Source organism: Achroia grisella, unplaced genomic scaffold (genome assembly GCF_030625045.1).
Source record: "Achroia grisella isolate CSIRO2021 unplaced genomic scaffold, CSIRO_AGI_Agris_v1 utg1387, whole genome shotgun sequence".
NCBI lineage: Eukaryota > Metazoa > Arthropoda > Insecta > Lepidoptera > Pyralidae > Achroia > Achroia grisella.
This window is the reverse complement of record NW_026712628.1, coordinates 118,004-145,679: the sequence shown is the minus strand read 5'-3', so window position 1 is coordinate 145,679 and position 27,676 is coordinate 118,004. Positions and strand designations below refer to the sequence as shown.

At 37.7% G+C, this 27,676-nt stretch overlaps 2 protein-coding genes across 2 annotated transcripts; both read left to right on the top strand.

Annotated features, from left to right (window-relative positions):
• Positions 1-5,345: 5,345 nt before the first annotated feature.
• On the top strand, positions 5,346-6,453 carry LOC131855415 (enolase-phosphatase E1-like). The gene is made up of 2 exons (XM_059206689.1): positions 5,346-6,408; positions 6,443-6,453. Exons 1-2 carry the CDS (start codon positions 5,346-5,348, stop codon positions 6,451-6,453), a joined length of 1,074 nt encoding a protein of 357 aa, XP_059062672.1.
• Positions 6,454-6,506: 53 nt separating this feature from the next.
• Positions 6,507-7,308, top strand: LOC131855413 (uncharacterized). Its single transcript, XM_059206686.1, has one exon. The coding sequence runs from the start codon at positions 6,507-6,509 to the stop codon at positions 7,296-7,298; it is 792 nt and encodes a 263-aa protein (XP_059062669.1). The 3' UTR covers positions 7,299-7,308.
• Positions 7,309-27,676: the final 20,368 nt, after the last annotated feature.

Below are 27,676 nucleotides of genomic sequence, written 5' to 3'. Positions count from 1 at the left end.
CCCTGGTAAAATCAACGAAATCGGAGACTTGACTGAGACTCATCCTACCATACTTTACCAGTGCTGATTGTCCAGGTGCACCATTCCATTACTATTCATTAAAAAGGAAATACTTTACCAAAAGATTTACTATTTCCGTACGTTAAATAGTTAAGTACAATTGAATTGAAACCCTAATTTTATAATAATAATAATAATCTCAGGACAATTCACACAACGCCATCTAGTCCCAAGTTAAGCTAGCTAAAGCCTGTGTTATGGGTACTAGATAACTGATACAAATACATAGATTTTTTTTTGTAAATACATACATAGAAAACACCCAGACCGATACAAACAATCATACTCATGAATACAAATGTTTGTACCGTGCGAGGAATCGAACCCGCGACCATCGGTCGTAAAGCGGTGTGCCAGACCGCTAGATCACCGAGGTCGTTTAAATCTTTTAAAACCAATCCTTATTATTGAATGTCGAAAACAGATCCATAAAAACTTTTAACTGGCTGGGTGTCGACGAAAGCTCTACATCACAAGACGCTGCACCAGTTTAATCAAGGGCTTATAGTTATTTTTCGTCTCTTACTGCGATATCTTAATCCAGATGTGTTTAACTGATGGCCTGCAATATTATATTCCGGGCCGCAACTTTATTAAAATCCCTTAAAAGTATTGTGACAAAATCATATTTTTTTATATACCCATTATCATCTTTAATTTTATCACAGTTATTTTATCTAGAAAAGGAAATACTATTATGTAATATTTGTGCACTTACTGGTAATAAAATCTACTTCCACGTCAAAATTGATTAACATTACTTCAGCCATTTAGTCTTGAATATAAGAGAAATAAACAGACTGATACACACAATTTCTCGTTTATAATATTAGTATTCAATTAGTATTAGGCACTAGTACATAATAATGTTGTACTTGTGTTATTATCATGCACAATATTTTAGAATAGAATAGAATAGAATAGAATAGAAAATCATTTATTCAAATAAACTTAATTTAAGCACTTTTGAATAGTCATAACAATTTGTTTTTTATCTACCACTCGTTCGGAAAGCTGTCTCATCACAAGAAGAACGAGCAAGAAACTTGTGTGTTGCTCTTTTAAATATCCTTGTAAGTTTACATTTACAAGTAACATTTACAATTACAATTTGCAAGTTTACATTTAAAAGTTTACATTAACAATTTTGGCCAGTGGATCTAATTTTCCTAGTTTATTTAATTGTGGGACATAATTAGTTCAGCCATTTAATCGTGAATATAAAAGAAACAAATAGACAGACAAACATAGTTTCTCGTTTGTAATATTAATATTCAATTAGTATAGATACTAGTACATATTAATGGTGGATTATTTTTGTTATCATGCACAATATTTTGGCCTGTGGATCTAGATCTCCCAGTTTATGTTGTTGCGGGCCGCAATACAGATATGTTGGGTAGGACTGTCCCGATGTCTCCGGCATTAGTGGCGACTAAAAGCCACTCTACAGATTGATGGCGCTCGTGCTTTACGATTTAACTCCTTCGAATTTATGGGAGAGTTTCATTTCTTACGTCGTATTGTCTGAAGACAGTATTAATTTCAGTTACACTGGATATTATTTCCTGACTGCTGCCTCCATATACTGTGATATTGAGAGCTACGAAGATGGCTGACTACGAAGATACTGTTAGAGTTTATATAGGGAATATATCAGTATTACAATATTGTTTGCACGCAACGTCAATAGATGGCGCTGTGTCGAAATTACAATGCGCTATGGTTTTGTTTGGATTTTATGTGCAAAAGAGTAAATAAATAAATCCTCATATACACCTCGGTGGTCTAGCGGTTGAGCACACCTCCTTACCTCCGATGGTCGCGGGTTTGAATCCTCGCACGGCGTAAACATTTGTATTCATGAGTATGTTTATTTGTATCGATCTGGGTGTTTTCTATGTATATTATGCATGTATTTATGAAAAAAAATCTACGTATTTGTATCAGTTATCTACTACCTATAACACAAACTTTGGCTAGCTTAACTTGGAACTAGATGGCGCTGTGTGAATTGTCCTGAGATTATTATTATTACAGTTTTATAAATTATAATACCCTTAGAACCTTATGATTTTAACAGACACTACTCTACATATCTGGGAATGAGTAGCCGCTTCATTACATCAAAACTTAAAATCCATAGCGCTGACAATATTATTTGAATACACTAATAATGAGTGCGTAGCATTTCTATGTTAATTATCGCATGCCTCTTACTTGTTATACTGTAATTATTTATATAAAAAAAAAACATCTATTCAAAAGAGCACCACACAAGTTTCTAGCTCATTCTTCTTGTGATGAATCTGCATTCCGAATGAGTGGTAGAATCAAAATAAGACTATTCAAAAGTGCTTGTAATGAGTTTATTTGAATAAAGATTATTTTTATTTCTATTTCTATTAACCTACAATTTAAAGCAATTCATTGTAATTTTTAAAGTAACCGTACGAGGAATAGAATCCTCGACCATTGAAAGTAAGACTAGAACTAGACTAAACCGCTAGATAAATCTATCTCCAATTCTAAGTCCAATATATTAAAAATATTTGTGGATTAATAATTTCTTTAATTTGTGTTTGAATGTATTCAAATTCAAAACTCACTTATTCATGTAGGATATTTTAGCCGCTTATGAATGTCGTATCTCTTCCCTACCGTCCAGTTCAGTATATAGTATTATTTTATAGGTCTTTCATGCATTTATAATGATGTTCCAATACAAGCATGTCTACCTGGAAACCTCACTGAATTCACCACGATCGGAGAATAATTAAACTAATGTAACAATAAAATTATTTAAAACAACAACACACAAGTTTCTTGCTCATTCTTCTTGTGATGATTCTGCATTCCGAATGAGTGGTAGAATAAAAATATGACTATTCAAAAGTGCTTGTAATGAGTTTATTTGAATAAAGATTATTTCTATTTCTATTTCTATTAACCTACAATTTAAAGCAATTAATTGTAATTTTTAAAGTAACCGTATGAGGAATAGAATCCTCGACCATCGACAGTAAGGCCAGAAAGTGAGCTAAACCGCTAAACCACCGAGGGCGTAGATATCGCCTAAATAATATTGTTTATTGTGTAACGTAAGCAAACAACGGGAAACCGGCCGAGTTGCGGCAGCCTAATACGAATCCGGTTTCCGGTCGGACTTATTTGACTTTGAAAAGTACTAGAAAGTATGCCATACTATCGTGTTTCTGAATATAGACTTATATATCTCGTAGATATGGCCACGAATGGTACTCTTATATTTATTTGTTTTTCTTTTAGTATATTAACGAGTCTGTCGTGATTTTCTCTAGGGACTTTTATATACTGTTTTAAATTTACACGTGTGATGAATATTGAGCGAGTTCCAGTAGTAGCAACAAACGAAGACGTGTGAAGGTAGACGCATATATCTGGCCATAAAATATTTCATTTTCCATCTACACGCTGGTCTTCAGTTTACCCGTGATCATGGTGGTTGAAACACTACCGAAATATCGGGAACTCAGCAAATAAATATAAAACGTGGTAAGATCCCGTGATTCTTACTAATTATACCTATATTTTTTTATTATAGATTTCATACTAAAACGTGTACAAAAGACGAATATAATGTCATATGGCATTCTCTGCCAACTAAACTTAAGGTAGATATAGAAATCGTCGTAGGAAAGTCACGTCGAAAAACTGTGACAATAATACTATATGTATTATATAAACAAGTGAATAATATTTATGTACATAATTAATTTATATAAATATAATATATATCGACGTCCTCAGTGCTTCCGATGTTCGCGAGTTCGATTCCTCGCATGATGCAAACACTTTGCATGTATTTTAAAAAATAATAACTGATATATATCATTTTTTTAGTACCCATAACACAAGTTCAGCTTAGCTTGGGACTAGATGACGTTGTGTTAGTAGTCCTGATTCATTATTGTTATTATTGTAAGTTGTGTTTAAACTGAAAGACATTAGAATCAGTCTGCCAATATACGAATGCGTCACATGATAACGTAATATCCGTAATTCTGTTCAGCTATATGACGTATATAGCTTATCATCAGATGTGTCGTAAGCATGTTTACTTTTCAATTTAAATAAATAAAAAAAAGCAAAATATTGAATCGTCGACCGCTCTAACAGATTCTTAAGACAACAGCGGCTCAAATTTAACAAATATTTCTCATCCTATGGTTTCGGTTCAGTATTTCAGTGAAACCGCGTCTCTAATTTTGTTATAATGAGAGAACTTTTTCCATTTCTTTTGGGAACTTTCCAGAACTTCCTTTGTGAATTCCCCCGTTTATTTTTACGTTCAACTCCGTCTAATTGACAGCCAACTGCGAGGTGCAGGTCAGGACGGTTACGATCACAAGTGAGCGGCAGACACCGCAACAGAAATCCAGTCACGGAACCTCTAGCTCGGCTTTTGAGAAAATAAAATTGGGACAACGTTATACTTGACTTCTTACTAGATAGATAGATAGATAAGTAGATAATATATAATTGATTTGACTAGTTCGACGACCTCAGTGGTCTAGCAGTCTAGCACACCGCTTTACGTCCGATGGTCGCGGGTTCGATTCCTCGCACGGCACAAACATTTGTATTCATGAGTATAATTGTTTGTATCGGTCTGGGTGTTTTCTATGTATATTATGTATGTATTTACGAAAACAAAATATCTATGTACTTGTATCAGTTATATAGTACCCGTAATAGACGTAACCGAAACTACCGGGCGACAAATGCAGGGATGAAGAGGTCATGTCCTTGCGTGTCCATCATCGAGCAAAAAACTGAAGGTGGATAGTAATGACCTCCCGCGTGTTTGTGCCGTGCGCGGTGACCCGTACGGAGGGATGAAGGAGTCCTGGCGGTTGAGTGCAGCAGGGTACCGGCTGTAGTTGTATGCTGCTCACAACACACCTCTTCGGTCTGGATTTCCTCTCAAACGGGCGGTCGTGGAGTAGCTAACCACGATCAACCGGCTGCGATTCCCCATAAGCGGGCAGTCAAGCGAGGCTCGGCGAGCTGGGGGGTGACAGTCGGCGTGGCGCGGTGCTTTGGGGCTAGCCTGCCTCATCGTCTCGTGAGGTAGGTGTCCTCGCTGTGCTTCGCTGCGTGCGGACTCGTCCACTTCTCAGCCTGCTGGACCTATACCAAGGGAGTAGCTCTGGCGATCATTCGTGGAACGAATGACGTCCCCGAAGTGAGGGCTCCGTGGAGGGTGGAGAGCTCCTGAGGTGAAGTATATAAAAAACCAACTCATGGATCTAGAGGCAATAAAACCAAAAAACAAGAAGCAACAGGCTGCGTCTACGAATGCGCCAAAGCAACGACCATCGAAGGCTGCGTCGCAAGATGCGCCAAAACGACCAATAATCAAGGTCGCGTCATTTGATGCACCTGGACACTCTACCGGAGATGCGCCGAGCAAAGCTGCGTCCGAGGAACCGACGAGGAAGGGTACCGAACAGGATGCGCTACCCCAGGCTGCGTCCAGTGACGTACCATCCACGTCATCCAAGGATGCGCCGTGCAAGGCTGCGTCGCAGGAGATGATGAGGAAGGATACCGATCGGTATGCGCCAACCAAGGCTGCGTCCCGTGGAGTACCAACCACATCATCCAAAGAAGCGCTGGAAGAGGCAGCGTCAGGGGACACGCCGAAAAAGGTGACTGAGCGGAATGCGCCAACCCAGGCTGCGTTCCGTAAAGTACCAGTAGCGTCGACCAAAGATGCGCCAAGAAAGGCAGCTCCAACTTCTCTGCCGAAGATAGTCGCCGCACCAGGGGAACCAAAGAAGGGTTCACTCCACGATGCGCCTAATAAGGCTGCGTCAACGAGTGAGCCATCCGAGGTGAACCTGGCGGCACTGTTCAAGGTGGAATCGGAGGAGATGTCTGTTTCAGCGACATCAGGGACCGAATCGGACAACCAGGCTATGGACTTGACGTCACTGAAAGACGCGATCCAATCACCATCAAAGCCGAAACAACCAGGGAACACCTTAATAAAACCCAAATCGGCCTCCAAGAAGCGGCGCATGAAAGCCAGAGCCAAGGCAGCGGCACAACGCGCAGAAGCGGTAGATGCTGCGAGGCATCAACTCGGGTCCTGCCCAGCGACGACCAAACCTAAAGGGGAGGCGTCAACGAGTGGACCCAGTGCACCTGCAACTGGGACGAGGGCCGTTCTGGCTGCTGGCACACAAAAGCGCAGCATGAAACCGCGAGGCCGTAAGAAACCCAGGACCAACGACCCAAAAAACGAGGCAAGACCGCAAAAGCGTACACGTCCAGAAGACACCGTCACACCAACCGGGGAAGGTAAAAAACCCAGAACCGCTGGTGCGACGGGTAGGGGTTCTATGACATACGCAGAAGCGGCTGCCACCTACCTGGCCAACGAACTCTGTGTTGCGGTCATGGTGGAACCCTACTCTGACCTAACACAAGACCAAGCTGAGGATCTCAGGAAGCAGATTGAGGTGAGGCTCAGGCAACAAATAAGAGCCAACCTGACACTCCCAGCCAAAACCAGAAAGGACCTGAAATTCCGAGGCAAGGCTCATTTTGCGGATGGCGTCCTCAAAACCTGGTGCGAGGATGACTTCACCAGAGCCTGGCTAGAACAGACCGTCCAAACCATGGCCTCTCCAGTGGAAGACTCGAGCCTAGTCGTTCGACCACAATCGGCCATCCCGAAGAAGGTGCCGTGCCTGCTCTTCGTTCCAGGGGAAACCGGGGACACCACAGAACTGCGGGAACTTCTTTCGGGACAGAACAGTAACCTGAACATGAACTCCTGGACCCTGACACACGAGAGGATCAGGACAGACCCACCAGGGACTTGTCTGTTCTTCCGTATTCCCGAGACTGATGTCGACGTGTTAAGGGCCCAGGAAAGAAGGATTTACTACATGATGGGAAACATCTACGTTCGCTTCATGGACAAAGATGGTTCCCATCAAACAAAACCAAATATTAAACAGTCGGAAGTTACGAAAGTTGCTGAGCAGCAAACGGATCCTAAACCGACAACGTCGACAGTGGCTCCCGTAACTGCGGCAGAACGAGTAGTAACTCCGACTGCGATGGAAGTGCAGGATCCACCTTCTCCGGATTTCATCCTGGATGAAGAGTGCTTTCCGGCGGAGGGGGGAGAGAGCGAAGCTAGCGATAGCGTCCTCTACTCCTCCCTCCTACGGGAAGACTAAGATCCTGCAGTGCAACCTCCAGCACAGCCAAACTGCGACGGCTTCTCTTCGCAGAGTGCTGGAGAACAACGCAGAGACCATAGCCCTGATCCAAGAGCCGTGGATCAGGAAGAACAAAATTTGTGGTCTCGGAAATAGCGGAGGAAAAGTGATACTGGATACCTCCGTAAGTAAACCAAGAACATGCGTATTCTTACCCAACCATGTACAAACAACACTAATCAACGAATTCTGTTCAAGGGATTTAACACCAGTAAGAATTACCAGTGCAGCACACCTCCCCGACATCGTCCTCGCCTCAGCGTACATGCCGAGCGACGGGGAGATACCACCACCAGAGCTCGGCCAGCTGGCTGAGTACTGTGAGAGGGAGAAGCTGGAGCTGGTCGTCGGCACTGACTCCAACGCGCACCACACGCTGTGGGGCAACAGTAAGACGAACAACAGAGGTGAGGAATTAGCTCTTTTTATTCTTAGTAATAATCTCACTCTACAAAACAAGGGCTCGGAACCAACGTTCATAAATGCCCGATCACAAACCATAATAGACCTAACACTAACATCAACAGGCATCTCGGGGTCCATTCGTGATTGGCATGTGTCCAGCGAGCTTTCATGCTCCGATCACAGATGGATCCGTTTTACTATTGACATATCACTACCAAAACCCCAGCCGAGACGGATACCCCGGAACACGGACAAATCCAAATTCATAGGATTAGTTAGTGCTTACGTAGGGAAACAACTCTGCCTCCCTGACAACCTTGACAGAACGGAACTAGACAACTATGCGAACAACATTACGTCCATACTTACCTCTAGCTACGAACGGTCTTGCCCTCTTACCACACCCAAAAACAAAGGTAGGCAACACTGGTGGTGTTTCGAACTAGAGAAACATCGACGGAAGCTGAGGAAACTGTTCAACGCAGCTATGAACAGTAGATCACAAAGTGACTGGGACAAATACACAACTAAAAGGAAACAATACAAAAAACTAATTCGCCACAGACGATAAGAGTGTTGGAGGCGATTCTGTACCAACATAGACAATAACAACCAAGCAGTCAAAGTGAAGGCCTGCCTTTCCAAAGAGAAAGAACACACAATAGGCTGTCTTAAAAAATCGGATAATAGCTACACAACAAATGACACAGAAACCTGCGAACTACTACTGTCAACTCACTTCCCAGGATTCCTTGCGGACAATGACCACTCATGGAATTCCCAGGAAAGTAGGACAACCAGCAGCTCGGACTGGGAGATAGCAAGCAGAGTAATAAACAGAGAAAGACTTACATGGGCAATCAACACATTTCTACCTTTCAAAGCTGCAGGACTAGACGGTATTTTTCCGGCTCTCCTGAAATGGAGCGGTGACATAATAGCTGAACACTTGGTTCAACTTTTCCGGGCATGCCTAGCTCACCGATACATACCTTTGAAATGGCGTGAAGTGAAAGTAATTTTCATTCCGAAACCTGGCAGAGGTGACTACACACAGGCCAAGTCCTTTCGACCAATTAGTCTCACATCGTTTTTACTAAAAACAATGGAGAGGCTTTGCGACAAAGAGATCAGAGACCTGATATGTATAAACAAACCACTGCACACCAACCAACACGCCTACAGTGAAGGCAAATCAACGGAATCAGCACTCCACAGCGTCGTAAGTCGCATTGGTAACTCGCTAAACTCAAAGCAGCCTACCCTAGGTGCCTTCATAGACATCGAAGGGGCCTTTGATAAAACGAACTTTACCAGTATCAGTCGCGCTCTTACCATACATGGAGTACCAACAACCCTCATAGAATGGATAAACAACATGCTGAAAAACCGTGCAATCCAGTTCACCGTAAACACTACCACACGTGGGATCGTAAGTAGAGGATGTCCACAAGGAGGGGTCCTGTCGCCACTCCTGTGGAACTTAGTTGTTAATGAACTCATTGAGGAGCTCAACGACAACGACCTCTACACGGTAGGTTACGCAGACGACATTGCCGTACTTATATCAGGAAATTTTGAGGGAACCTTATGCGATCGCATGAGAGAAGCCTTCAGAACAATAGAGAGATGGTGCGAAAACCATGAACTCTCCGTGAATCCTTCTAAAACAGAACTCATCATGTTCACCAACAAAAGAGCTCCAGGTACTTTCAACTTACCGAAACTCTTTAATACAGAGCTTAAACTTAAGGAGGAGGTCAAGTACTTGGGAGTCATACTAGACAGCAAACTTCTCTGGAATAAACACCTTGATCACAAAATTAACAAAAGCACAATTGCATTCTATCAATGCAGGAAAATGCTTGGTAATAAATGGGGTGTCTCCCCGAAAATAACTCTCTGGCTATACACATCAGTAATAAGACCAATGCTGGTATATGGGGCCTTGGTTTGGTGGACAAGGTCGAAACTTACGACCACAGTCAACAAACTAAGATCTTTCCAAAGACTTGCATGCTCCTCAGTTACTGGATGTATGAAAACAACCCCAACAATGGCAATGGAAATAGCCCTTAACATTACACCCCTTGACCTATACATACAACAAGAAGCAGCTATAGCTGCCACAAGATTATACCATCTTGGTCTATGGGGCAAAAACCATTACAGTTCTCACACAACCATCCTGAACCAAGCAATCGAATATGAACCTTTGATTGCCGCTCCGTGTGACAGAACTCAAGCATACCACTCGTTTAACAGGAAATACCAAATACAATTGAAGGAGGAGGAAAGGGACCAATCTGCAGTAAATGAACTACGCATCTACACAGATGGCTCCAAAACACAGAACGGTTCAGGAGCTGGGGCACATTCCCTTGACCTCAACATGAACATATCTATACCGCTCGGCAAACACAGTTCGATCTTTCAGTGCGAATGTGTTGCTCTGACCGAGGCAGCAAAAGCTGTATACAGGTTAGGGGTCAACAATTTCAACATTAAATTCATATCGGACAGTGCAGCCGTGCTTAAAGCACTACAGAACAGAAAATCCAACAACAAACTAATAATCGAGTGCCACATCGCCCTGGAAAAAATTGCAACGCATAACGGAGTAATTATCCAGTGGATAAAGGGGCACAGCGGATCATATGGCAATGACGCCGCGGACGAACTAGCGAGAGTAGGATCCGGCATGGTGGTTGCAGGCCCCCTCCCGCTCATGCCAATACCATTCTCGCAATTTCGCACCTGGATTCGCCAGAGATCCACCGAAATACAAAACCAAAGATGGAACCTAACCACTGATTGCAAACAATCTAAAGTGGCAATTCCAAAAACGAGCCATCGGTTAACAACACGTCTACTTAATCTAGATAGACAAAACCTCAAAATAATGATAGGGACAATAACGGGCCATTGTTCCTTAAACAAACACTTATACAAAATTGATGCTACAGACAGCCCCCTCTGTCGGGGCTGCTTTGAAGCTGAAGAAACGGCGGCTCACGTAATCCTGGAGTGCACGGCAGTGGCCGAACAACGAAAACAAATCCTCGGAACGGTGAGGTCGCTCCGTGAAGCCTGCGAAGACACCAGGAGTCTTCTGCGCTTTTGGGAGGAGCTTGGCTGGCTACGTTAGTAGTCTGGCTCTACACGCACAACGGCCCGAATGTGAGGCTAATTGCGGAGAATGGAGTCTAACATACCATACCATACCATAGTACCCGTAACACAAGCTTTAGATAGCTTAACTCGGGTCTAGATGGCGCTGTGTGAATTGTTATTAGATTATTATTATTATTACTAGTAAGTTAAACGTAAGTATCATAAAAAGATATGCTTTTATTATGGTTTAGTAATACGATGTTATCAGCTGAGATAATGTATAACATCCTTTCTGGTCTTCGACAGACGAAGTGTTGTTGTATCTGTTGATAGTAAACTATACGAACATACGGTTTATACCAAGCTTTTGAAGTTCATTTTATTCATTTATTCAAAACATCTATTCAAAAGAGATACACACAAGTTTCTCGCTCATTCGTCTTATGATGAATCTACATTCCGAATGAGTGGTAGAATCAACAATAGAATAGTCATTCAAAAGTGCTTGTAATGAGTTTATTTGAATAAAGATTATTTCTATTTCATTTATTTATTCATTTATTCATTTCAAAACACACAAATATTATAAAGATGTTTACATTGATTGACATTGGACCCCGCACTAGGGGAACCTGTATCGCGGGAAGATTAGTGAGTAGAGTAGATTTGAGATATCAGACGAAAAAAGATATTATAGTTATATTAAACGACGATAGTGAACTGACGAAATGTACATTATAATATTAATATTAAATACTAACTAGTACTGCACACCTTTGGCTATGCTATCTAGGTATACAGAACAGCAAGACTGACAAAAACGACAATTCCAGCCTCTATAACAACAGAAACAGTTTATTTTCACAAATAAACATGTAGGCACATAATGTTTAATGAGTATTTGAATGGAAGGCCGAAATCTACTTACATATGTACCACATGGACGGAACCCGTTCATTATGAGGCGGGGAGTTACGAACGGTGACCCTAATTGTGTCACTCGGTGCGTGAAAGGGACTACTTAGTTACCATGCCATGTTACCACTGCCATTGGTTTCACGACATCAACTCATGTTCAGATCGAACTATATAACTTTTGGTGATTACGACTTTTGGACTATGAATAGAATAGATATTAGAAAATCATTTATTCAAATCAACTTACATCGAAGCACTTTTGAATAGTCATCACATTTTTTTTAATCTACCGCTCATTCGGAAAGCTGTCTCATCACAAGAAGAACGAACAAGAAATTTGCGTGTTGCACTTTTAAATAATTTTATTGTTACTTTACATTTTAAGTTGAAATGTGTGAATGCAAACTACCAATTAATACTAATTCAATTATATACTTAAATAGAAAAAATATTAAATATGCAACTAACTGGTTAAACAACTAAATGAGAGGAAATCAGTCATAGTGATTAGAGCAGACCAGTCCCTACTATAGTTGCAAAGACCTGTAGCACTGCGAGCTACATATATAATAGATCTGTTCATTATTATCTCCGATCGATCCCCCGACCAATTCAAACGGGGACCGATGTTACGACGGCCTGAGCCGAGATTCGAACCCCTAGCGGTGCCCTCAGACTAAAGTCGTGTCCGTCAGGGGAGAGTTGGCCTTCAGCCGCTCCGCTCAAGTCCTTCTGCGGGTTTGGAGTACCATTTGCACTCGCCCCATATCGTCCGGTGAAGCTGGAAAGGCCAGCTGCGGCCAACAGCATTAGAATAAATTGTATAATTGTTTAAGAGCTCGAAGTGTATATATTACACTTCGAGCTACATACATTATTATATATATATATATATATATATATATATAATTACATTCATATATGTATGTAAGTATATATTTAATTATAGGAGCCAACAGAATATCAGCGATAAAAAGATAGAAGAAGATAAAAATCATCGCTTCTAAAAATATACTTAAATTCTTGTCCCAGACGGGTCTAGGCAACGTACTTTAAAAAAAACGAGTACAATAGATCTGTCATCCACTACAGACTAGATAGAGCACAACCATGTAAATATCTCTTTTTTATTTCATGTACACATGTCTATCACAGAATCTCACGTCTACGTGGACGTATACGTCAAATCTACAGATATATATTCGTGTTATTTTCTTCCAGAAAATTATAATTTTGTAATTCCTAATTAGATTTCAATTGATTTAGACATAAGTTTTAATTGAGAGTACTGTCAATTGTTTTAAGTTTGACGCGGTCATTATATATAAGTATAATTAGTAAATCATTTTTGTTGAGTTCCCGATATTTCGGCAGTGTTTCAAGGGCCGTGATCACGGGTAAACTGAAATAAAACGTGGTAAGATCCCGTGATTTACTAATTATACTTACTGTTAATTGTTATGAAAATTAAATGAAGTATATATGAAATATTTTCTCTATGGTAACCTGTGGTAGGGATAGTACACTAGCCTATCCGAGCGTGTCCAGTACCTTTGTGAACATATGGAGTATTTCAACTGTCGTATTTTACTAATTATTTTACAACTTTAAGGATTCACAAATAATCTTACTAATACAATATTATGTTATCTGTGCTAATGTTATAAACGCGAAAGTTTGTGAGTATTGATGGATGTTTGTTACTCTTTCAAGAGAAAACTACTAAACAATTTTGATGAAACATTACAGTAATATATATTACATACATTATAATAACAATACATTACAATAATATATTACGTAATATTACGTAAATTGGGCGAAATCTATAAATAATTTCAACTTAAAGGTGACTGACATAGTGATCTATCAACGCACAGCACAAACCACTGGACGGATCGGGCTGAAATTTGGCATGCAGGTAGATATTATAACGTAGGCATCCGCTAAGAAAGAATTTTGATTAATTCTACCCCCAAGGAGATAAAATAGGGGATGAAAGATTGTATGAAACTTCGTCAATTTTAAACCGATTGGGCTGAGACTCTGCTTGCATAAAGCTACTATGACGTAGCCATCCACTAAGAAAGGATTTTGATAAATTCCACCCCTAAAGGGATAAATTAACACGAGCGAAATCGCGAGCAAAAGCTAGTATAATGATAAATCGTAAGTAAGTGTGTGTAATGCAGTTTATTTTATATGCAATGATTAATAAATTTAAAAGCAAAATTTAACTTTTTAATTCTGATCTCACCTTTGCTAACGTCATTAGGAGCCAAGTTTGACCTATTTTCATAGTTGGCAAGTGAGTTGACGCGTCAATTTGATTTCTATTCTCCCGGGTATAAGAGTAAGTTTGACTTGAAACTTGTTAGTATAACCTATCATCCGGGACCAAAGTTAACTCGTCCAAATCGCGTGCGAACGGAACACCCGTCACGTACGCTAAAGACTTTCTTATATGAAAGAATGACTTGAAATTCCTGTTGTTCGGTACGTGAATGGTAACTATAAATTATATCTTGTACAGTCAGCGCGAAAAAATTATGAAATAGATATTATCTTTATTTAAATTAACTTAGTTTGAGTAAGCATATTTAAGCAATTAAAGTAGGCCTTAAAGTTAAAACTTAACCATAGACTATATATTCTGTATTGTTACACTGATGGACTGTACTTTCCGGAAAAAACCCTCAATATTTATATAAGACTAGCTGTACACGTGGAATATAACTCTATTCTTTATATTTATATAACTATATTACATCAGCTACCTGCCAATAAAAGTCCCGTCAAAATCAGTCCATTTCAGCGATTAGCCGGAACAGACAGACAGACAGACAAAAATTGTAAAAAAAGTTATTTTCGTGTATGTACTGTCAAACAAGTATAAACAGACACTCCAATGTTATGTATATGTATAGATTTAAAAAAAAAACATGAAGTGTTCGATACTATAAAGCGTAAAAAGTATATAATAATTTGGGACAGACAATGAGAAATATAAAATATCAAGTAATAATAATAATTCAAAACAATTTACACAGCGCCATCTAGACCCAAGTTAAGCTAGCTAAAGCTTGTGTTATGGGTACTAGATAACTGATACAAATACATACATATTATACATAGAAAACACCCAGATCGTAACAAACAATCATACTCATGAATACAAATGTTTGTGCCGTGCGAAGAATCGAACCCGCGACCATCAGACGTAAAGCGGTAGGCTAAACCGCTAGACCACCGAGGTCGTCGAATTTTTCGTTTGCAATTAATAAACTAGGGCAGTTGAAGACCGGACAGGTACCGCAAGTCTTAGTTAGAAAAGTGGTTCAGGATTAGTATAAAATCCCTATACAGCACTGGCAGACAAAGTTAAGATCGAAATGTTGTATATTTATTCAGATCAACTTAAATAATTTAAATATAAAAAAATATGTGATTTAAAATCAAAATACTACACTATATAACTATGTATATAAATAAATATTGTAGTATTTAATTTTGGCAGATCTGTTTGCCATTTGGCAAAGTTGCATGTTAAAAAAAAACTTTCATTTTTCAAGACTGTAAAGAAGAAAAAAACATATCACCTCAGTTCTTACATACATTGCTTTCTTTCGCAATATACGTAAGAATATACAATTAGCTGGTTAAACTCAGTGATAGTGATTTCTTTCACAATATTCGTATATAAGAATTTACAATTATCTGATTACACTCAGTGATAGTGATTTCTTTCACAATATTAGTATATAAGAATTTACAATTATCTGATTAAACTCAGTGATAGTTATTTCTTTCACAATATTAGTATATAAGAATTTACAATTATCTGATTAAACTCAGTGATAGTGATTTCTTTCACAATATTAGTATATAAGAATTTACAATTATCTGATTAAACTCAGTCATAGTGATTTCTTTCACAATATTAGTATATAAGAATTAACAATTATCTGATTAAACTCAGTGATATTGATATCTTTCACAATTGTAGCCGACGTGCCTCGCGACTGCGAACCGGACCTGTAAAATAAAACTAAAATATTAATAAAAATAAAAACACATAAAACATATAGAAATAACCATAATGTATATATAAATCCATACTTACCTTTTACTATATATATATGTATAAATTGATACTTCACTGTTAAAATATATTGTTCGTTTGTAGGGTGTATCTGTAAAACTTAATGTTACATACCTGTATACCTACTTATTTAAATAGCGACATTTTATGTAAATAGCGACACCTATAGCAGTTATCACTTCCCTCGCACCGCACGCGAACGCGTCCACTATCCTCACGCTATATATGCGCAAGCGACACGGACAGCTGTAAACTTCTATCGTTTTTCATTACTGAATATTTCACCACTCCACGCTTAACTGTATCGGCTTCAACAATATTCGTATATAAAAATATATGTAAAATTACCTGGTTAAACTCAGTGATAGTGATTTCTTTCACAATATACGTGTATAAGAATTTACAATTAGCTGGTTATAAAGTGAACACACTGTCACACGATACAATAAAACATTTTCTAATTAAATCCAACAATTTCACTCAAGACAATTTTAATTAAGACCTCGACTGCTCATTATATTTGAGTGGCGTTATTCCAGAGACGCTGTACAACGCTTTTTTCCCAACAAAATTCATTTAAGTAATTTATACCGTTTTCTGAAACTTAGGAATGTATTCTACTTAATCTGCCGAGTTTTACTTTTTTACTATATTCTTATCTTATTGTTGACTAGCACGCCATTCCGGCTTCACACCGGCCCAATATTTGTTTAACTTTAAACTGTTGTATGTAATGTATTTATTTGAATAAGGATATCAAAAAAACTTATCAAATAATACATTATTTGAGTAAAAATGGTTATAGTGAGTTAACCTTAAAAAAAACCATGAGAAAAGACATACACATGACATTTTTAATGTGAAAAAAGGTTGTAAGAGGTTGAAAGGAGATAAGAAAGGTTGTATGTAACCTAGAAGTTGGAAACTTATGTTTTGGTTGTTGATTAAACTTAAATAAATGAAGTGAAATAAAGTAGGGGATGAAAGATTGTATGGAAATTCAGTCATTTTAAAGGTAGAACGATGAAACTTTTTTTTTTGTTTTTTATAATTAGCCTAAATAATTAAAAATGCTATTCAAAGTTTTTTTTAAAGGATGATAATGGAATGGTGCACCCGCCTGCGCTAACGGTTTACGCTGGCGGAGCACCAGTGGAGGATAATAAGACGAACATGAAGTCAGATCAGTTAGCCCAACGTGACAAATTCACCGGGAATGTATCAGGATGGTTTCCAGGGGGAACCGCGTGGAGGTCGATCTGACATGGTACATTGCCAGCAATGGGTTCATTAGTCCACATTACTAACAATCCCATTCCCCCCTGCTATTCAAGGTTATTATTTCACGCGCCTTACAAAAACAATAAGTATATATATCAGTTGTCTAGTACCCATACCACAAGTTCTGCTTAGCTTGGGACTAGATGGCGCTGTGTGAATTGTTCTGAAATATTATTATTATATACATTAAAAAAACCTAGGAGAGTGTTACATATGAATGTGGATGTTTATAAGCGCAGAGGAAGGCTGAAAAAAGAGACGGATGGACTGTCTGAAAGATGATATGATAAGAAAGTTAATAATGAAATGACTGTGAAGAGGGATGAATGGAAGAGGAAAACATATTACGACGACCACAAATAATGGAAATAGCAGAAGAATAATGGAAGAAGCAGATAACGATAATACAATAAAAAAAACATTTAATTACGTTCTTCTTTTAGAATTAGCTGAAGAAATCACTCCTATTTCTGAACAAGAAGCCAACATAATAAACCAACCAACAATTGACATAGCAACGTTTGTATTCATAGTGAAACAATGAGAAATATTGCATTTTAAAATGTACATCTTGTCGACCGTCGGGAGAGGAACTAGCTGGAATTCTTTTGATGTTTGCAACAAACTTCCGGGACGACATTGAAAAAAATTAAAAGGAAATGATCTTGTTCACAAAGTTGCAGCTTGACCCCAGTTCGCAGAGCGTGGTCTTACTTTTTTTTAATACACTCCGCGAAGTAATAAATCTGGAATTACTGGGTAGTCTCTGAATGCTGCATCCCAGCTAATATTTTGAGAATAATTTCTTAGACAGACATGTCTAACTTTGTTGGCAAATAGAAAATCTTTGTATTAAAGATTTGTAACAAAATATTCAGTGATTAAATTTGTTTTTCTTGGACTATGAGGTTTCGACACACCTGATGGTAAATTAATTTCTAATATATTTTTGTATGTGTATTTTATTTGTATATTATATATAATGTATGTATAGTGTTTCTAATATATGTATATATTTAATAACTTACTATTATTATTTATGTTTCTTTCAATCCATTCATTCACCAACTTCTTACTTTTCTTCTCTACCCAAAGGTTGTCTGGAAGAGATCAGTTAAGCGATAAGACCGCCTTTTAGGTACAAAAGAGTGTCTTATCACTTCATACTCTAAATATTCTGTTTTTGGCTTAAACGGTAATAAATAAAATCTTGTTATCTATAATCTTAATATAATATTATAAACGCGAAAGTTTGTGAGTATGGATGGATGTTTGTTACTCTTTCACGCAGAAACTACTGAACGGATTTTGTTGAAAATTTATAGTAATAAGCTATATTACTGTGAAATTTCATCGAAATCCGTTCAGTAGTTTCTGCGTGAAAGTGTAACGTTGATCGCAACAAAATCAAACTACACGAATATTTAAACTCATTATCGCCCTATAAAATAAGTACAAACGATTGATATTAAAACTAACAAAAACAAGTGAAAGTTTGTAACGGTGAATGACGAAGTATTTTCAAGTTGTATACAAGCATTGGTGAACGAAGCTTAGTCGACACATTGGTGTTAGCACATGTTTACATGGGGGCAGGTCGTATTCACACATTGTTACTAATATTAAACTAAATCTATTCTTAACAGCTTACATCTAATAATATAAAAAAATATCTGTCGTGGAGCGCGTTGTGCATCGTTGGGCTCGCGTGGAGCCGGACGAGCGGCGCGGGCCAGCCCCGCGGCCGGGCGGCGTCGCTCGACGCCGGCGGCCACAGCACCGGGCGCGCCGCGGCCTGCTGCCGTTGGCAGCTAGTTCTGCCATACCGCCGCACCGGAATATGCACCCTGGCTCAGCCCCGCATCGTCACCCGAGTGCAAACATCCATACTTAAATACTTTCGCATTTATAATATTTATAAGATGACGTTCGCATCAAATTTTGCACTAACAGAGTTATAAAGGAGTGAGTGTAAAATGGTCATACAAATACATACACTCGCATGCATGGAAATGCAACTCAGTACGCCGGAGTTGCTACCTGCTGCCTGAATTCCATTTGTGTTCACAAACGAAACGAATTTGATGCTCGGAAACATTTTGAGAGATACTTATACTATGTAATATTATGTTATCTGTGCTTATACGTTATATCACAGATAACATAATATTACATAGTTATATTATCTGTCAACGTAACATTTTTAGACGTATATCTTTTTATGTATGACTAGTTTTTACCCGCGGCTTCGCTCGCATTCAATCAAAAATATTTGTTTTTTTAATAAAAAGTTATCCTATGTTCATTTTAATACCTCCAAGAACATGTGTACAAAATTTCATGATGAATCTTAAGTAGTTTTAGCGTGAATGCGTTACAAACAAATAGGAAAAATATTTTTGTCTTGGCCAGTTCATTTGGATGACTTACCTACTACATTACTTACTTACTACTTACTTACTACATTACCAACAGTAATGTTATATAGCTTACTATATAACATTACTGTTGGAAGTATAATGCTGGCCATCGTAGAATTAGTTTGTACATTTTTATAGAATATGTCACTTAGAATATCTCAGGAATTTTTGTAATGTCAACTTTATCATTTTAATATTTAACCTGCTGCTGCTTATTCTTATTTCCAAAAGGTTATGGACTAAAACGCGTAAAAATATTGTTAAAAATATATTTGTGATATTCGAAAATGGATGAGTCTTCAAGTTCGACAATTGCAATGGAAAAAATTTATTATCGAGATTGGGCATTTCAAATGTAGAGTATACTCATATTCGAAAATTTATGGCAATACATTACAGGAAAACCTGATGCTACCAGCGATTCTCATACGCCACGACACGACAATAAAAGCGGAGCTGCAATGAAAATATTGCAAAAAGTGTTGAAATGAAACGCAAACGAAGTTGCGTTGGTCAGTTAGTAAAAATAATAAATAAAGTAAATTTAAATAGCCGAAACTTGAAATAAAGTACAATAAAACAAGCCATTTGTGGTAAACAAAAGAGCGAGACAGACGTGTCGTAAATGAGAATAAACTTCGACTACAGTGTTCATTGCTGAACTTACTAAGCGATCCCAGTTCAACGTTTCGTTACTGAAACGTGCAGACATTGTTATGCAAATATTTCTAAATACAATCATTAAATAACATAATATCTCAGGAAAAAATCAAACAGCGCCATCTAGTCCTAAATTAAGAGAGCTAATGTCATGGTTACTAGACAACTGATATAAATACATAGATTTTTTAAACACGCAGATGTAATTGTTGTAGAAATGTCTATTTTTTGTAAATAACTTTCAAGGGTGATTAATTTAATTCGCTATAACGAGCTGTGAATTCAAATTCATTCCCTTCCTAAACTGACACACCGAATTACAACAACTCGAAAAATCTAAAAAATTACTACAAAACAAGACCTTCAATAAATCATAATGGTATACCACTACGTCACGACGATCTCAATAATAAAAGATAATAAATAAAGTAAGGAAACTTGAAATAAAGTACAATAAAACAAGCCATTTGTGGTAAACAAAAGAGCGAGACAGACGTGTCGTAAATGAGAATTTAGTATTTACTTCGCCTACAGTGTTTATTGCTGAACTTACTAAGCGATTACAGTTCAACGTTTCGTTACTAAAACGTGCAGACATTGTTGTGCAAATATATCAATTATTAAATAACATAATTATTTTATTTGGCAAATCAAAAATGTATTTATTCTAAACTAGCTGACCCGCAAACTCTGTTCTTTCACAGAATTAAAAAATATGTCATAAGTTTTATGAAGATCAGTTATGCTATAAATGTCTGAACGAACCCTGTTTGACAGGGGGGAAGGGGATTGTTAGTAATGTGGATTAATGATCCCATTGCTAGCAATGTACCATGTCAGATCGACCTCCACGCGGTTCCCCCTGGAAACCATCGTGATACATTCCCGGTGAATTTGTCACGTTGGGCTTACTGATCTGACTTCATGTTCATCTTATCATCCTTCACTGGTGCCCCGCCAGCGTAAACCGTTAGCGCAGGCGGGTGCACTATTCCATTATCATCCATAAAAAAAAACCCTGTTACGAACAGTTTTTATGGGGAAATAAAATTGTTGTTTTTATTATTTTCTAAGCAATTTCTTCATAATTTATCACCGATTAAACCTTCGCTGGACTTCCACGAATATTTCAAGACTAAAATTAGCGAAATCGGTCCAGTCTTTCGAGTTTTAGCGAGACTAACGAACAGCAATTTATAATAAATATATATATATATATATATAAGTTCAAATAAACTATAAGTGTGCGAAATTTCATACTCTTTCGTTAGAGCAGTTTTTGTAGAAAGATGTGCAAACTGCCTCGGTTGGCTACTCGAACACTGACTTTATTGCTAAAGGAAATTTAATGATGTGAAATTGAATGTTTCTGCAATTGTGTATTGCACTGTAAGCAGCCATGTGCGGTTACCCGTACCACCCGTACAGACAGAATGATTCAAGAAGGTTGTTTATATGTAAATACATGTACACCAGTGTGACACCCTGCTAGTCATTACATAGTATAAAACAAAGTCGCTATCTGTCCCTATGTATGCTTAAATCTTTAAAACTACGCAACGGATTTTGAAGAGGTTTTTTTTAATAGAGCGATTTATATATATAATACATGTACACCCGTACAAAGCCGGGGCGAATAGCTAGTATAGTATAAAAGAAAGTCGCTGTCGCTGTCCGTCCCTATATATGCTTAAATCTTTAAAACTACGCAACGGATTTTGAAGCGGTTTTTTTTAATAGATAGAGTGATCCTAGAGGAATGTTTACATAATACAGGTATACCAATGCTAAGCTAGTAAATTATAAAGGCCAAATAAAACAAACCGTGTTTGCAAGCTTCGAGCTACGGTCTACGAGAGCGGACTTAATAAATAGCTCAAACTGCTCATCGTTTGTTTGCAACTACACTTCTGTAGTGAGATCCTCGTAGCGCTGATGCCGCATCTCCATTTTGTATTGTAAACTCATAGAATTTTCCCGTTTCAGTATAATTAGAGGAACAATCGCGAGATACTCCGAGTACTACGTATAGACAGTTCCGTCTCAGTGCTTCATTTAATTATAACAATAAATACGATGCTAGTGGTGGGAAAGAGAAGTAGGGGTATGCTTTTGTAGTTAAAATTTCGTTTGTGTTCGACGTCGATTTTGATTAACAGAAATATAAAATAAATCACCATTAGTTAGATGCAAATAAGATGTATTTAAAAATTAATCTGTATTATTGTAAACATGGACATTTATTGGAAATGAATACGAGCTGAGTTTCTTGTCAGTTCTCATCTAGAAATCATTCCGAACTGACGGTAGATTTGACATATCATAAGATTCTGTAATAGACCTACAGGAATAAAGATATTTTGAATTTGAATACCGCTGAAATTAGAACCACATTACGAGTGTTGAAAATAAATCTAGGTAAGACACGTAACACTTATTTTTGTTTATTTACTAGCTGTCCCGGCAAACGTTGTTTTGCCTTATAAATTAATAACGCTATAAAAAAATAGGGGTTGATGATAGAAGGGTGAAAATTTTGGATTATATGTATTTTTGTATGTTGTATCATAAAAAAATAGAAACGAAAAATTTTGTCTAAAAAATAAAAATAAAAATTTAGGGGTGGACTACCCCTAAGATTTAGGGGCATGAAAAATAGATATTTGGCAGAATAGTTGGCAGATTCTCAGACCTACTCAACACGCTCACAAAATTTCATGAGAATCAGTCAAGCCGTTTCAGAGCAGTATGGGAACGAAAACCGTGACACGAGAATTTTATATATAAGATATGACATACAATGTAATTTTTAAATGTATTGTATTTGTATTTGTATATCATTAATTCTATTGTATAATTTGTATATTACTAAAATGTTACATGCCAAAACAGTGGCGAAATATGTGGTCAATTTTATTAATACTGACTGTTCAAAATCTACCCTGTACCATCGTAAGCACAGATTATTATATTAGAGTCCGTTAGTTTCTATTCCCGCGCTTTTCCTTCCCCCCCCCCCTTACCTATGACAGAACTGACCATACGGCGGCCATGACGCGCGCGCATTTTTTGTATATTAAAATAAATTAAAACTGAGTTAAACCTACTGTGAAACTGGGAAGCTAGCGAAAATATCTTCGAGACCCTGAAGCCAAAGAAATCCGCAGAACTATACAGGTACGAGACAGACGCTTCCACATAAAGTATTTTCCCTAACACTGACATTATTTTAATATCTATACGAAATATGGTATAGATATTAAAATAATGTCAGTATTAATAAAATTGTCCACATGTTTGCAAATAAATACATTTCATTTCATTTCATGTTATTCAGAAAAAAAGTGAAAAGAAATAAAAACATCTAAGTCCGAATTAGTTACATTTTATAAATGTCGTACTACATAGAAGCTGGATGTAACTCGGCGCTAAGATAAACGGAGGCAAGTTAGACTAATTGCTGGATTAGACCATTCCAGTCTTGTAACCTGTACTTTGTGTGCTCGTGTTTTAGGAATTATTTGCTGAATGTATCACAGTAATGATGATTACACTGAGTTCTGAATATTAACTAGACATTCATACATAATAGAATAGAATAGAATAGAAAATCATATATTCAAATAAACTTAATTTAAGCACCTTTGAATAGTCATCACATTTTTTTCCATCTACCGCTCATTCGGAAAGCTGTCTCATCACAAGAAGAATAAGGAAGAAACTTGTGTGTTGCTCTTTTAAACAATCCTTGTAAGTTCACATTTTACAAGTCGAAACGTGTGAATACAAACTACCAACCAGCACTAATTTATTTAGGCTCAAATATGAAAACACAAAATTGTTATAAATTGACCCACAAAGTTTTATATCACCCAGTATTTGACGGCCTCGGTGGTCCAGAGGTATACCACACCGCCTTACTACCGATGGTCGAGGGTTCAATTCCTCGCACGGCACAAACATTTGTATTCATAAGCATGATTGTTTGTATCAGCCAGTGTATTAGATTTTCTATGTATAATATGTATTTATTTACAAATAAATCTATGTATTTGTATTAGTTATCTAGTACCCATAACACAAGCTTTTGCTAGCTTAACTGGGTCTAGATGGTGGATTTCGCTGTGTGGATTGTCCTGAGTTTATTATTATTATTGGTATATTTTGTTTCCTCAGCTTTTTTGCTATTATTATTCTTTCCAAAAATTCTCATCTCCCCTCTTAAGGAGAGGAGATGGCAACACACCCCCGGCAGATGCACAGTCGGCCGGGCCGCCAGTTTCTCTCCCTGGGGCCCAGGGAGAGAAACTGGCGTACAATGCGGGCAGAATCTAAGAGCAGCGCTTTCTGCATCTTTCCCGGGAGTGAGCCGCCCCGGAATCCCAACCGTCTGAGATGTTGTTCCAGACTGATTGGGATAAGACCGTTCACTGATATAACGATCGGAATGATTTCGGCGGACATCACCCCCCACATTTCGTTCACCTCGTGAGCCAGGTCGAGATATTTTCTCTTTTTCTCAGTTTCGGCTTTCACGAGGTTCTCGTCATGCGGTATGGTGATGTCCACCAAAAACACCCTCGAAAGTGCCCGATCCATCACCTCGAAAGTGTCCTGTCCGTGATGATGGATCGGTCCCAATAGAGCCTGACGCTGTCGCTTTCGAGGACCGGCTGGGGCTCGTACTTATAGTACGGTATATTATTATTACTATATTAATTATATGTCTATTTCAATTACTTATATCCAGATAACGCTACTAAGGGGAATTGCTTGCAATAATTGCGGTGTCCACAATTGCAGAGAAAGCAACTGGAACCGGCTTCTATTTGTCACACAATAAATCTAAACAGCCATCTAGGTATTAGTACGAATTGTCTCGTTCGAAAGCCTGCATCCCATTGCTCTCTGGCATAACTTAAACAGATATTTTCGCTGCACATCTATTATAAACTTTATCATCAAAGCGCTGAGGCGTAGAATGCTTCGTCAATTTAAGTTAGTGTAATGTTTTGAAGCGACTTTAATGGATTCTAAATGCATTTGTCTACCGTTGACTCGGCGTAAACGAAACGCTGATAATGTTAGTGATAAGATAAAGGAGCTTGGATTTCATAAAGTTTATATAACAGATTTATAAATTACTTGCTATGTACACGGTTTCACTTGCGTGAAATTTATGGCCTATGTGTTATTCTGATGTAAGCTATGTCACTGTACACATTAAAAAGTGCTTCCATGTAAGTTCATTTGAATTAGTGATTTACGTTTCTATTCTATTCAAATAAACTTAATATAAGTAGTTTTGTATAGTCATATTTTTCTAATCTACCACTCATTCGTAACGCAGACTCATCACAATAAGGAACTCGTGTGTTGCTGTTTTAAATAAATCATACAGACAAATACATTTTTATGAATTTCGTGTGAATTAAAATTCTCAAATAGCAAAGATAATATAAATAAATAGTTACTTAAGTAACAAAATAAATCAGTTATAGTTATCAGAGCAGAGCAGTATTACAAGCAGCGCCCGTTCACGAGTATAACGTAGGAACCAACCATCACTGCACTCAACCATATTTTAGGGAGTCCAATGACCCGCCCCACCATGCCACCGTTTGTCTGAACACTTTAGTAGAAATATTTCCCCCCGTAATAAAAAAAACAGACAAAAGAGAAAAGTAATAAAAAACAGACAAAGGAAATTAAAAAAATATATATATAATTAAAAAAATATAAAAAAAAATTAACTGCGGGAAGCCACAATGTATATTATTCGCGGAGCAATGAAGGCGTGAAAAAATAATAATAGAAAGACAGGATCAAAAAACAAAAAAAAAATGCAATAAAGGGCATGTACCTTCAGTCTTTGGAAATAAGGGCGTAACTATAATAAAAAAAAGGATTTCCCCCCGTCCAACGCCACCATATAACATTTAAATGGCATCACTGACTCATCACACGGGGATCGAAATTACGACGACCTGAGCTGAAGTTAGATCCCCTAGCAGTGCCCTCAGACTAAAGGTGTATCCGTCAGGCGGAAGCTGCCTTTCAACCGCTCCATAAGTCCTTCCGTGGGTTTGAAGTGCCATCTGCACTCGCCCCTTATCATCCGGTGAAGCTGTAAAGGCCAGCTGCGACAGCGTTAGAGCAGTCCGAAAAAAAAACTAGACAATTGCTATAAATATTAATTCACTGATTTTTTTATTTAATTAATTGAATAACTGTATGTTTTTTGATTTAATGTTCATTTATTGGTACCAGCCATTTAATCATCACGTGAAAAGACTATTCAATATCATGATCTGCTTATTACAAAGTCTATACACACAAAGTTGTTTCGGAACCGCTATAAATCCCCCTCGTTAATTACACCAGCACGTGTAAGTTAGCATTTTAACTAAAGTGCACTAGACTCAGTTATAGTTAAACCATTAAGTGAATTAATTGAACTAGATAGCTGACTGCTTCACACAAGTGGGAAAATCGAAATACCATCAATAATTTCATGGTACTAGAAATACTCGAGAATAATCTATACATATTAATTTCTGCTTCTACACTGTTTAATGTAGAGATGTGTCTAACTCGACTTGCACTTAATTGAGTTTACTCGAGTTGATTTTTTCCAACTCGAGTTGGCGAGAGAGCGTGATTTGGTCGTACCGACAAACAATGACATAAAGTTTTCCGATCATTTCATATCATACAATTTTCACTAGTCACAAATGTCTCATTATTTCTTTAATGTTATGGTATCATTAAAATGATTTTGAAATTTGAAAACGGACTGGTACGTGATGATGCGGCTCGAATGCTCAGATGATAGGTGATGTTGCGGCTCGAATGATAGATCGTAGGTGTTGATGGCTTCAGCAGTTTACGGGGTGAATAAATGATAGATTTTGCTTGATTTCTTGAATTTAATTGGTAAATACTATTATAAATTACAAATTAGGATGAGTGAGCAAATTGTACATTAGATTGATCGGTTGATATTTTAAGTCTGTTACATTACGTAGCGAATTTAAATTGGATGGGTGTGCACTCCAATCAGAACGCTCCTTTTGACATTTCTTTGGACATTTCCGAATCACCAGTGAGTAGACGTGTAAAATGTAAAAAAAATTCATATATGCAGATTCATTTTAAATATGTAGAAAAACGAGCTCGTTATTGAATAATATTAGAAAAATAGCACTCAAATAGGAAGAGTTGACCTGCAGTCATGAAAGCGCTCCATAAGTCCTTCCGCGGCTTTGAAGTGCCATTTCTACTCGATCCTATGATTCGATGAAACTTTCAAGGCCAAAAACACTAGATTTGTTCGAAGAATAAAAAAATAATCTTTTTATTCCAGGTAACTCGAGTCAATTCGAGTTAACTCGAGTTACTTGAATTCCAACTCGAGTTAACTCGAGTCATGTTTA

Bases quoted from the DNA above. Each gene is read 5' to 3' on its own strand.
- LOC131855415 (XM_059206689.1), top strand. From the start codon at position 5,346: ATGGATCTAGAGGCAATAAAACCAAAAAACAAGAAGCAACAGGCTGCG.
- LOC131855413 (XM_059206686.1), top strand. From the start codon at position 6,507: ATGGTGGAACCCTACTCTGACCTAACACAAGACCAAGCTGAGGATCTC.